Source organism: Nycticebus coucang, chromosome 10, assembly GCF_027406575.1.
Source record: "Nycticebus coucang isolate mNycCou1 chromosome 10, mNycCou1.pri, whole genome shotgun sequence".
Lineage (NCBI taxonomy): Eukaryota > Metazoa > Chordata > Mammalia > Primates > Lorisidae > Nycticebus > Nycticebus coucang.
In genome coordinates this window covers 123,829,214-123,841,455 of record NC_069789.1, presented here as the reverse complement: position 1 = coordinate 123,841,455, position 12,242 = coordinate 123,829,214, and the positions used below count along the sequence as shown (strand labels likewise).

General features: G+C 45.2%; 1 protein-coding gene across 1 annotated transcript; it reads right to left on the bottom strand.

Moving 5' to 3' along the window:
* Positions 1-5,746: 5,746 nt before the first annotated feature.
* EID2B (EP300 interacting inhibitor of differentiation 2B) lies at positions 5,747-9,985 on the bottom strand. Its single transcript, XM_053604826.1, has one exon. It carries the CDS (start codon positions 9,760-9,762, stop codon positions 9,253-9,255), a length of 510 nt encoding a protein of 169 aa, XP_053460801.1. The 5' UTR covers positions 9,763-9,985; the 3' UTR covers positions 5,747-9,252.
* Between the last annotated feature and the right edge of the window lie 2,257 nt (positions 9,986-12,242).

The following is a 12,242-nucleotide window of genomic DNA, read 5'->3' as shown; positions in this document are numbered from 1 at the left end:
CTTGCCTCAGCCTGCCAAGTAGCTGGGACTCCAGGTGCCTGCCACAATGCCTGGCTATTTTTTTCTTATAGTTGTCATTGTTGTTTAGCAGGCATAGGCCGGGTTTGAACCTGCCAACCCTGGTGTATGTGGCTGGTGCCCTAACCACTGAGCAATGAAAGGCGCCGAGCCAATAATACATATTTTTTATTAGCCAGGAGAATGACACGATTCTAAACTATATGCACCTAATAACAGCTTAAAAATACATTAGGCAAAAATTGAGGGAACTACAGTGTGAAATTGGCAAACACATCTAAATTAGAGACACCAGACTGACAAAAAAATTCAGGATATAGAACATATAAACAATACAAATCACAAGCCTGATCTAATGAACAAATGTACATAATTACACCCAATAATACATGTTCTGCACAAATTAAATATTTATAAAAAGTGACAAGGTATTGTAATAAAGTCTCCATAAGTTTCAGATAATCTGTATTATCTGAACCATGTGACCACCATGTACTTAAGTTAGAAATCACTAGAAAGGGGCGGTGCCTGTGGCTCAGTGAATAGGGCACTGGCCCCATATACCAAGGGTGGCGGGTTTGAACCCAGCCCCGGCCAAACTGTAACAAAAATAGCTGGACCTTTGGCGGGCACCTGTCCCAACTACTCTGGAGGCTGAGGCAAAAGAACTGTCTAAGCCCAAGAGTTGGAGGTTGCTGTGAGCTGTGATGCCATAGCATTCTACTGAGGGCGACAAAGTGAGACTCTGTTTAAAAAAAAAATCAGTAAGGGCGGTGCCTGTGGCTCAGTGGGCAGGGCGCCGGCCCCATATGCCGAGGGTGGTGGGTTCAAACCCGGCCCCGGCCAAACTGCAACCAAAAGATAGCTGGGCGTTGTGGCGGGCGCCTGTAGTCCCAGCTACTCCGGAGGCTGAGGCAAGAGAATCGCTTAAGCCCAGGAGTTGGAGGTTGCTGTGAATTGTGACACCATGGAACCCTACTGACGGCGAAAAAGTGAGATTTTGTCTCAAGAAAAAAAAAAAGAAAGAAAAATTATCAATGAGCTAGTCTCCCCCCGCTCCCCCTAAAAAAAAACCTCAGCCCCAGTTTTCTTTTCTTTTCTTTTTTTTTGCAGTTTTTGGCCAGGGCTGGGTTTGAACCCTTTCCTTCTGGCATATGGGGTCAGCGCCCTACTCCTTTGAACCACAGGAGCCGTCCCCAGCCCGTTTTCTTAAGAAAAATTTATTAGGCCAGGCATGGGGGCTCAGACTTGTAGTCCTAGTGCTGTGGGAGGCCGAGGCAGGTGGATTGCCTGAGCTCAGAGGTTCAAGACCAGCATGAGCCACAGTGAGCCAGGTGAGACCCTGTCTCTACCAAAAAAAAAAAAAAAAAAAAAGCCAGGCGTTGTGGCAGGTGCCTGTAGTCCCAGCTATTTGGGAGGCAAAGGGCAAGAGAATCGCTAAAGAAAGAAAGAAAAAAAAAATAACAAAACAAACAAACCCCTTCATACTAAGATGAGTGAAAGCCAGCTGAAATTGAAAACAAAATTTAAAAAAAAAGAAAAAGAGGGCGGCGCCTGTGGCTCAGTCGGTAAGGCGCCGGCCCCATATACCGTGGGTGGCGGGTTCAAACCCGGCCCCGGCCAAACTGCAACCAAAAAATAGCTGGGCGTTGTGGTGGGTGCCTGTAGTCCCAGCTACTCGGGAGGCTGAGGCAGGAGAATCGCTTAAGCCCAGGAGTTGGAGGTTGCTGTGAGCTGTGTGAGGCCACAGCACTCTACCGAGGGCCATAAAGTGAGACTCTGTCTCTACAAAAAAAAAAAAGAAAAAGAAAAATTTATGAAACTGTTACAGCCAGATAATTCCAATGGCTGCTTTTTGCAGAGCAGGAAAAAAATGCTTTTATATTCTTTATATGAAACGAGGATACTATTGATTACAGGGGTCCTGAAACTGCGGCCCGCGGGCCACATGAGGTGGTGTGATTGTATTTGTTCGCGTTTTGTTTTTTTTTACTTCAAAATAAGGTATGTGCAGTGATATTTGTTCACAGTTGTTTTTTTTTTTAAACTATAGTCCGGCCCTCCAACGGTCTGAGGGACAGTGAATTGGCCCCCTGTTTAAAAAGTTTGAGGACGCCTGATTATTTTAAACATTGAAAAGGCTAATGAATCATAAACCAGCTTCACTTATGAATTCATATAAAATCTTAACAAACAGAATCCAATATCATACTAAGGAATAATGTGAAGGTTATTCCAAATTCAAAGATTACTAGTAGAAAGCCTCTCAATATAATTCAACATATAAATATTATCAAGGGAGAAAAGAAATCCATAAACATGGAACTGACCTTTAATAAAATTCTAAGCCAGCCGGGCTGAGTGGCTCAACCTATAATCCTAGGCTGAAATGGGTAGACTGCTTGAACTCAGGAGTATGAGAGCAGCTTGAGCAAGAGTGAGACCCTATCTCTACTAAAAATAGAAAAACGTGGGCGGTGCCTGTGGCTCAATGGAGTAGGGCACCGGCCCCCATATGTTCTAGGTGGCGGGTTCAAACCCAGCCCTGGCCAAAAAACTGCAAAAAAAAAAAAAAAAAGAGGGCGGCGCCTGTGGCTCAGTGAGTAGGGCGCAGGCCCCATATACCGAGAGTGGCGGGTTCAAACCCAGCCCAGGCCGAACTGCAACAACAAAAAAATAGCCGGGTGTTGTGGCGGGCGCCTGTAGTCCCAGCTGCTCAGGAGGCTGAGGCAAGAGAATCACATAAGCCCAAGAGCTGGAGGTTGCTGTGACCGTGTGACGCGAATGGCACTCTACCGAGAGCAGTAAAGTGAGACTCTGTCTCTACAAAAAAAAAAAGAAAAGAAAAGAAAAGAAAAACTAGCTGGATGTGGAGGCAGGCGCCTGTAATCTCAGCTATTCAGGAGGTGAGGCAAGAGGATTGATTGTTCAAGCCCAAAAGGTTGAAGTTGCTGTGAGCTATGACACCAGCGCACTCTACCCAGGGCTACAGACTGAAACTCAGTCTCAAAAACAACAACAACAACATCCCCCAAAATTCTAAACCATTCTTGAAGAAGAAATAAGAATAGATGTATACTTCCTCAACATGATATAATGTACTTAATTCAAACCAAAAACACTAAAAGCATTCCCACTAAAGCCAGAAAAAACAAGAGTGTCTTCTCACTCTATTATTATTATTATTTTGAGACAGAGCCTCAAGCTATTGCCCTGGGTAGAGTGCTGAGATGTTGCAGCTCACAGCAACCTCAAACTCTTGGGTTTAAGCGATTCTCTTGCCTCAGCCTTCCAAGTAGCTGGGACTACAGGTGCCTGCCACAACACTCAGCTATTTTTTGGTTGTAATTGTCATTGTTGTTTGGCAGGCCCAGGCTGGATTTGAACCTGCCAGCTCTGGTGTATGTGGCTGGTGCCTTAGCTGCTTGAGCTACAGGTGCCACCACACTCTGTTGTTATTTATACTGGGCTAGAGCTTCTAGCCAAAGCAAGTATGCAAGATATAAGAATCAGAGATATTAAAAACTAGAAAGGAAGAGGTAAAACTATTGTTCTTTGTAAATGATAGGATTGTATACCAAAGAAAAAGTAACCAACAGTAAGAGAGGCTGGGGTGCAGGTGGATCACGCCTGTAGTCCTAGCACACTGGGAGGCTGAGGTGCATGGACTGCCTGAGCTCAGGAGTTCAAGACCAGCCTGAGCAAGAGCAAGATCCTGTCTCTAAAAACAAAAAAATAGCATTGTGAGGGGTGCCTGTAAATCCCAGCTGCTGGGGAGCCTGAGGCAAGAGAATCACTTGAGCCCAAGAGTTTGAGGTCACTGTGAACTACGATGCCACGGCATTCTACCCTAGGGCGACTGAGTGAAACTGTGTCTCAAAAAAAGGGCGGTGCCTGTGGCTCAAAGGAGTAGGGCTCGGGCCCCATATGCCGGAGGTCACGGGTTCAAACCCAGCCCTAGGCAAAAACTGCAAAAAAACAAAAAAAAAATTGCTTAAAAAAAATAGAAAAGAAAAACAAATCACATTCACACAATAGCCACGAACAATAAACAAGAAACCCACCAACCTTGGAATATCTTTTTTTTTTTTGTGGTTTTTGGCTGGGGCTAGGTTTGAACCCGCCACCTCCGGCATATGGGACTGGCACCCTACTCCTTGAGCCACAGGCGCCGCCCCAATCTTGGAATATCTTAAAACAAACGTATGCAAAAACTATATAAAGGAAACTATAAAACACATCTGGTACTTTTCCTTTTTTTGGGGGGACAGTCTCATTTTATCGCCCTCAATAGAGAACTTTTCCACGACCCTGAACATGGTGGGTTTTCTTCTTTTTCTTTTCTTCAAAGTTTCACTATGTCACCCTTGGTAGAGTACCGTGACATCACAGCTCACACCAACCCCCAACTCCTGGGCTTCTGCAATTCTTGTCTCAGCCTCCTGAGTAGCTGGGACTCCAGGTGCCCGCCACAAAGCCCAGCTATTTTTTGTTGCAGTTTGATCGGGACCGGGTTCAAACCTGCCACCCTCGGTACATGGGGCCAGGGCCCTACTCACTGACCCACAGGCCCTGCCCCAACATCTGGTACTTTTCTAAGGACCATATTTAAAAAAAGCCCTGAGCGTGGCGGCACCTATGGCTCAGTTGGTAAGGCGCCGGCCCCATATACTGAGGGTGGCGGGTTCAAACCCGGCCCCAGCTGAATTGCAAACAAAAAAAAAAAATAGCCGGGCGTTGTGGTGGGCGCCTGTAGTCCCAGCTGCTTGGGAGACTGAGGCAAGAGAATCACTGAAGCCCAGGAGTTGGAGGTTGCTGTGAGCTGTGTGATGTCATGGCACTCTACCCAGGGCCATAAAGTGAGACTCTGTCTCTACCAAAACAACAACAACAACAACAAGCCCTGAGCGGCGCCAGTAGCTCAATGGTTATGGTGCCGGCCATATACATGGAGGCTGGTGGGTTTGAACCTAGCCGGGCCAGCTAAACAACATGACAACAAAAAAAATAGCCAGGCATTGTGGCGGGCACCTGTAATCCCAGCCTCTTGGGAGGCTGAGGCAAGAGAATCGCTTAAGCCCAAGAGTTTGAGGCTGCTGTGAACTGTGACAGCAGAGCACTCTACTGAAGGCAACACAGTGACACTGTTTCAAAAAATAAATTAATTAATTAATAAAAACCTTTGCTTGGCACCTGTAGCTCGGTGGTTAGGGCACTGGCCACACACACCGAAGCAGGAGGGTTCAAACCCAGGTCTGGGCTGCTAGACAACAATGACAACTGCAACAAAAAAATAGCTGGGCATTGTGGCAGGTGCCTGTAGTCCTACCTACTTGGGAGGCTAAAGCAAGAGAATTGCTTGAGCCCAAGAGTTTGAGGTTGCTGTGACACCTCGGCACCCTACCAAGGGTGACATAGTAAGACTCTGTCTTTTTTTTTTTTTTTTTTTGTAGAGACAGAGTCTCACTTTATGGCCCTCGGTAGAGTGCCGTGGCCTCACACAGCTCACAGCAACCTCCAACTCCTGGGCTTAAGCGATTCTCTTGCCTCAGCCTCCCGAGTAGCTGGGACTACAGGCACCCGCCACAACGCCCGGCTATTTTTTTTTTTTTTTGGTTGCAGTTTGGCCGGGGCCGGGTTTGAACCCGCCACCCTCGGTATATGGGGCCGGCGCCCTACTCACTGAGCCACAGGCGCCGCCCGTAAGACTCTGTCTTAAGAAAAAAAAAAAAGAAGAAAACCCACTACATTCAGGGTCATGGAAAAGTTCCTGAACAAATGGAAAGACATCATATTACTGGATAGCAAGATAACATCATAAAGATGTTCTCACTCAAAAGGATATAAATTTAATTCAATCCAAGTAAACATACTAACAGCTTTTGTAAAAACTGAAACTAGGGGTACCTGTAGCTCAGTGATTAGGGCATTCAGCCTCCCAGTGTGCTAGGATTATAGTCATGAGCCCTCCAGGGCTGGTGGGTTTGAACCTGGCCTGGGTCTGCTAAATAACAAAAAAAATAGCTGGGTGTTGTGGCAGGCACCTGTAATTCCAGCTAATAGGGAGGCTGAGGCAAGAGAATCGCTTGAACGTAGGAGTTTGAGGTTGCTGTGAGCTATGAAGTCACTGCACCCTACAGAGAGTGACAAAGTAAGATTGTCTCATAAAAAAACAAACAACTTCCCGGCCGGGCGTGGTGGCTCACGCCTGTAGTCCCAGCGCTGTGGGAGGCCGAGGCGGGTGGATTGCCTGAGCTCAGACATTCAAGACCCATATGAGCAGCAGTGAGCCAGAGTAAGACCCCATCTCTACTAACAACATCAAAAACAGCCAGCACCGCCAGAGGAAGAAGAAAAAAAGGAATACTTCAAACAAAGAAGAATGAACAAGCACACTGAAATTAAAACAAAAAACAAACAACCTCCCAAACTGAAACTAGTCAAGTTGATCCTAACGTTCCTCAATAGAAAAAATAAACAAAAACCCAAATAGACTTTGCAAAGGAGAGCAATGCGGGTGAAAATACCGTAACCTGAAAACTCCAAGGGAATAAACATTTTAAAGTTAATATTTAAAACTTAACAGTATTTCTTCATGATTCTTTTTTTTTTGCAGTTTTTGGCCGGGGCCGGGTTTGAACCCACCACCTCTGGTATATGGCCAGCACCCTACTCTTTGAGCCACAGGCGCCACCCATTCTTCGTGATTCTGGAGTGGCAAAGGCCTAACTATTACTTAAAAGTCTAGAAGCCATAAAAGAAAATAATTGAAAGTACATTAAGAAAAACACACGTTTTTTTCCATGACAAAAAGATCAGAAAGCATTCAGAACTGAGAAACTATATTTCCATCTCACATCACAAAGGGCTGACTTCTTTAATGACTGATATATAAATAAACTTACAAGCCAATAAAAAAATGAGTTAAGGATATGCACAGGTAGTTCATTGAGAAGCAAAAACAAATGGTTTGTAAGAATTTGAACAACATTTGCAATTGTTTATCGCAGATCAACTTACAATCGCCAAGATGTGGAAACAACCTAAATGCTCACCAACCCAGGAATAGACTGACAAATTGTGATATGTGTATACCATGGAATACTATTTAGCCATAAAATGATGGAGACTTTACATCTTTTGCATTAACCTAGATGGAGTTTAAACACATTCTTCTTAGTAAAGTATCACAAGAATGGAAAAGCAAGTATCTAATGTACTCAATACTAATATGAAGCCAGTAGATGATCTAGCACAGGTCCACAACAAAGAAAAGCTCAATTCAAGTTGGGCGGGATGGGGTGAAGGGATGGAGGGAAGGGGTTGGTGTGCTCCCACTTAATGGGCACAGTGTGGGGGTACATAGCACATCTCCTGGGGAAGGAACACAACCATGACAGGGACTATACCTAACAAATTCAAACACTGTAACCTAATTCTTTATACCCTCAAATTAACCCAAAATAAAAAAAATATTTGAAACCATATATCCTTGATCATAATTAGATAAATGCAAATTAAAACTACTATGAGAAACCATTTTTCACTGTCAGATTCTCCCAAAACCAGGTCTGGTTGGCCACGCTGTGGAGAAACAGGCACACTCATCACTGCCTGAATGAATGGATGGTATGCTGGTAGAGTCCCAAGGAGAGCGCGCTAGTAATACCTATGCATTATGCTAGGTATTGCTATAAAATTTTTACTGCTATAAAAAAAAACCAATGCATTATGTCCTTGAGTCAAGAGTTTCCACTTACAGATGTCTACTCTAGGGAAAATGAGTAAACACATATAAAAATATAGAAAATGTTAAAACATTTTGGAAACAACCCAGATGTCCAAAGGATGACTAGTTCATCATATTACAATAGTCTTACATTGTAGTTGCTAAAAAAAAAAAGAGAGATAAAGAGGTTATATGCTACCTTGATTTAAGAAAGGAAAAATGCAAAATATTTAGACTGATATTTATTTGCATAAGCATTAGGCAAATGTCGAAAGACGTTTAGAACAAATAAACAGAACCAAAATAAATTAATTAATTAAAAAAACCCTCAATGATACCTATTAGGAATAGTTTTGAATTTCGCAGATGGTGGACAGGCATATGAGAGAGATTTCTCAGGCCAACTTTTGATACTTTGTTTTTGGAATCTTGCAAATAGATGACATATTCTAGAATAAATCAAGGAGTTTAAAATTAACAAAACAACTACATTTCCACACTTGCCTAATAGTTATCTTATACTATGTGTTTTTTCTTCTATTTGAATATTTACTATTCATTTAAAGTACCAAAGAAAACACCAACATTAGTCTTACACTTAAGAGTTATTGACCGACACGAGATGAACAGATTGTAAAATTTCAGAGTTCTCTCAATAGCCTTCCAATCCTCCAATCCCAGTAACTGGGACACAACTGGATTTTTTTTTGAGACAGAGTCTCACTATGTCGCCTTCAGTAGGGTGCTACGGCGTCACAGCTCACAGCAATCTCAAACTCTTGGGCTTAAGCGATTCTCTTGCCTCAGCCTCCCAAGTAGCTGGAACTACAGGCACCTGCCTACAACACCCAGCTATTTTTTAGAGACAGGGGTCTCGCTCTTGCTCAAGCTGGTCTCCAACCCCGTGACCTCAGGCAATCCACCTGCCTCGGCCTCCTAGACTGCTAGGATTACAGGCGTGAGCCACCGGGCCAGCCACAACTGGATTCTTTTTTTTTTTTTTTTTTTTTTTTGTGGTTTTTTTGGCCAGGGTTGGGTTTGAACCCGCCACCTCTGGCATATGGGGCCGGCGCACTGCCTTTGAGCCACAGGCACCGCCCCACAACTGGATTCTTAACAACCGTATTTCCTTAACTTCATTCATCATCTTGGTTAATTTCTGCAGGTTCCATTTATGGGTAATTTTTCTTAGCGCTAATCTTTGCAAAACCATCCTCTATCCTTTACGGTGTTGAAACAATCTTGAAACATTTTCCACAAATGCCGGAATAGAGAATCGCTAACAAAGGAGTGAGTCAGAAGTGTCTCAGGATCTCTTTGAAAACAAGCTTCGACATTCTCAAGTGCCTATTTCTTTTTTTTACCGAGTGTGCTTCCTCCTTTCAACCGTGCACTGCCATGTTCTCTTCCTTGTTTGCATTCCTTCCCCCAATAACTACACCGACACAGGCCTCTTCTTTGGATCCGAAGAGTCACTTGATTCTTCATCAATTTCATCAGTCGCCTTAGTCCGCCAGGCTGACGCCCTGAGAACCAGACAGAGCCAGAGTAAAAGCCACAGCATCAAAGTCCATCTGAGGGGGATTCGCATCAAAGGCTGCTTCCCTTTCCCTGCAGCCTTCCACGAACAGCCGGCGGCGTTCCTCGAAATCTCGCAGTATTCTGACGGGGACCAAGGAGCAATTATCCAGGTACTCGCGGAACAACGTCTGCTGACCCAAGCCTGGCATTAACAGCAGGCCTGGCTCGCTGCCGCTGATGGGCCCGAGAGCAGGGCCCGGTACCCGCGCCATGGGTCGGGCAGCTGGGCCTTCCCGGGCCTCCTGTGCTCGACTCCCGCCGCCTACTGCTGCCTGCAGGACGTCGCTGACGCCGTTCGCTGTGCCCATCTCTGGGACATCCGTCTCTCTCGGCAGCCCGGACATCTTCAATAGCGAAGCGAGCTCTGCAACCACCAGAGGGTTTTCACCGATACCAGAATAACGAACCTGACAGTGTATGAAGGCTGTGCGCATGCGTAGGTCTCAGCCCGCGCAGAAGCGCCTAGCGTGCGAAAGGGCATGCGCATGCGCAAGCCCCATGCGGCACCCCCTAAGGGTCCCAAATGCAGTTACAGCTGTGGTCGCCTGCGTTCCTCCGAGTGCGGGAAGGACCTTATCATATTTCGAATTGCAGCTCAACAATGTAGAGTTCCTTATCAGGTAGTCTGTCTAGGAAGGAACAATAGGGGAGAGATGATAAATGAGCAATTTTAATGTTTTCCTATTGAAGACATTTCCTTGTTTTTTTTTTTTTTTTTTTGAGGCAGAGCCTCAAGCTGTCGCCCTGGGTAGAGTGCGGTAGCATCACAGCTCACAGCAACCTCCAACTCCTGGGCTCAAGCGATTCTCCTGCCTCCGCCTCCCAAGTAGCTGGGACTACAGGCGCCTGCCACAACGCCCATCTTTTGGTTGCAGCCGTCATTGTTATTTGGCGGTCCCGGGCTGGATTCAACCCGCCAGCTCAGGTGTATGTGCCTGGCGCTTTAGCTGCTTGAGCCACAGGCGCCGAGACATTTCCTTGTATTTTTTAAATTTTATTAAAAAAAATTTTTTTTTTGGCCAGGTCCAGGTTTGAACCCGCCACTTCCAGTATATGGGGCCGGGGCCCTACTCCTTTGAGCCACAGGCGCCGCCCCTTTAAATTTATTTATTTATTTATTTTTTGTAGAGACAGTCTCACTTTTATGGCCCTCGGTAAAGTGCCGTGGCCTCGCACAGCTCACAGCAACCTCCAACTCCTGGGCTGAAGCGATTCTCTTGCCTCAGCCTCCCGAGTAGCTGGGACTACAGGCGCCCGCCACAACGCCCGGCTATTTTTTGGTTGCAGTTTGGCCGGGGCTGGGTTTGAACCCGCCACCCTCGGTATATGGGGCCAGCGCCTTACCGACTGAGCCACAGGCGCCGCCCTATTATTTATTTTTTTAGAGACAGAATGCTTTGGTGTCTTCAGAGCTCACAGGAACCTCAAACTCTTGAGCTCAAGCCATCCTCTTGCCTCAGCCCACCCAGTAACTGGACTATAGGGAGCCCCTACAACAAAAATGCTCTGGACTAGGTTTTCTATTTTTAGTAGAGGCAGGTCTCCCTCTTGCTCAGGCTGGTCTGGAACTCCTGAGCTCAGGTGATCCACCTGCGTTGGCCTCCCAGAATGCTAGGAATACAGGCATGAGCCACCAGGCCTGGCCTATTCAGTATTTCATTTATATTTATTTATTTATTTTTAGAGACAGTCTTACTTTGACCCCCGGTAGATTGCCATGACGTCACAGCTCACAGCAACCTCAAACTCTTGGGCTTGAGTGATTATCTTGCCTCAGCCTCCCAAGTAGCTGGGACTACAGGCACCTGCCACCACGCCTGGCTATTTTTTTGTTGCAGTTGTCACTGTTGTTTAGCAGGCCCAGGCCGTGTTGGAACCTGCCAGCCTTGATGTACTTGTCCAGCGCCCTAACCACTGAGCTACAGGCATGGAGCCTCTTTCTCATTCTTTTTTTTTGTTTCTCTTTCTCATTCTTTGTCTCTCTTTCTACATGGTCTCTCATCTCTGCTTCTGTTTGCACATAAGCTTCATTTTTCTGCCTCTGTAGTGACAGTTGTAAGATTTTCGCCTTCAAAATTAGAATATTATTTACATTTCTCTGCACTGTTTTTTCACTTAACTATATATTATGAAATTTAATACAGCTCTCATTCTTTTTTCTGTCTGTATAACATTCTATGGTGTGTCGTGTTACAATTAATTCAATCTCTCCCATTGAAGAAATTGTGATTCCTTGTTAGTGAGCACATCCAATCAGGCCTTCTCCTTAGGGATGAGTCTATTCTGAAGCACTGGCCACTGAGCTTTGACCGGGGCCATGGAAATTAAAAGGTGATGTCACATTATTGACTGGAGATGGTTATGAGAAAGTATGAAAAGAGAATACTAATTTTTTCCTCTCCATTTGGCTTCAAATCGTGGACATTCCTGGCCTTGATCTGAGATGGCCACCACCATATTTGTTTCAGTCTTTGCTTCATAACAAACCACTTTGAAACTTAAGTCTAGTAAAATAGCAATGATTTATTATTTATGATTTTGTGGGTTGTGTGTTCACTTGGGCAACTTTAAAAGGGTTGGCTGAGCTGGGAGGTCTGAGATCCCTTCACTTATGACAGTTGGTACTGGCTGTTGTCTGGGCCCAATGTTCTCCTCTACATGGCGTCTAATCCTCTGGGCAGCATTCCACGGGAATGAAATTGGATGCTGCAAGGTCTCTAAAGGCCTGGCTTCAAAAATTGCCCAATGTCACCCCTGTTACATTCTGTTGTTCAAAGCAAGTCATAAGGCCAACCTAGATTCATGACTTAGAGAAATAAGACATGGAATAATGCCAAAGTCATATTACAAAGAGGTGTGGAATAATGCCAAAGTCATATTACAAAGAGGTGTGTACAGTGGGATGGGAAGGATT

Bases quoted from the DNA above. Each gene is read 5' to 3' on its own strand.
- EID2B (XM_053604826.1), bottom strand. From the start codon at position 9,762: ATGCGCACAGCCTTCATACACTGTCAGGTTCGTTATTCTGGTATCGGT.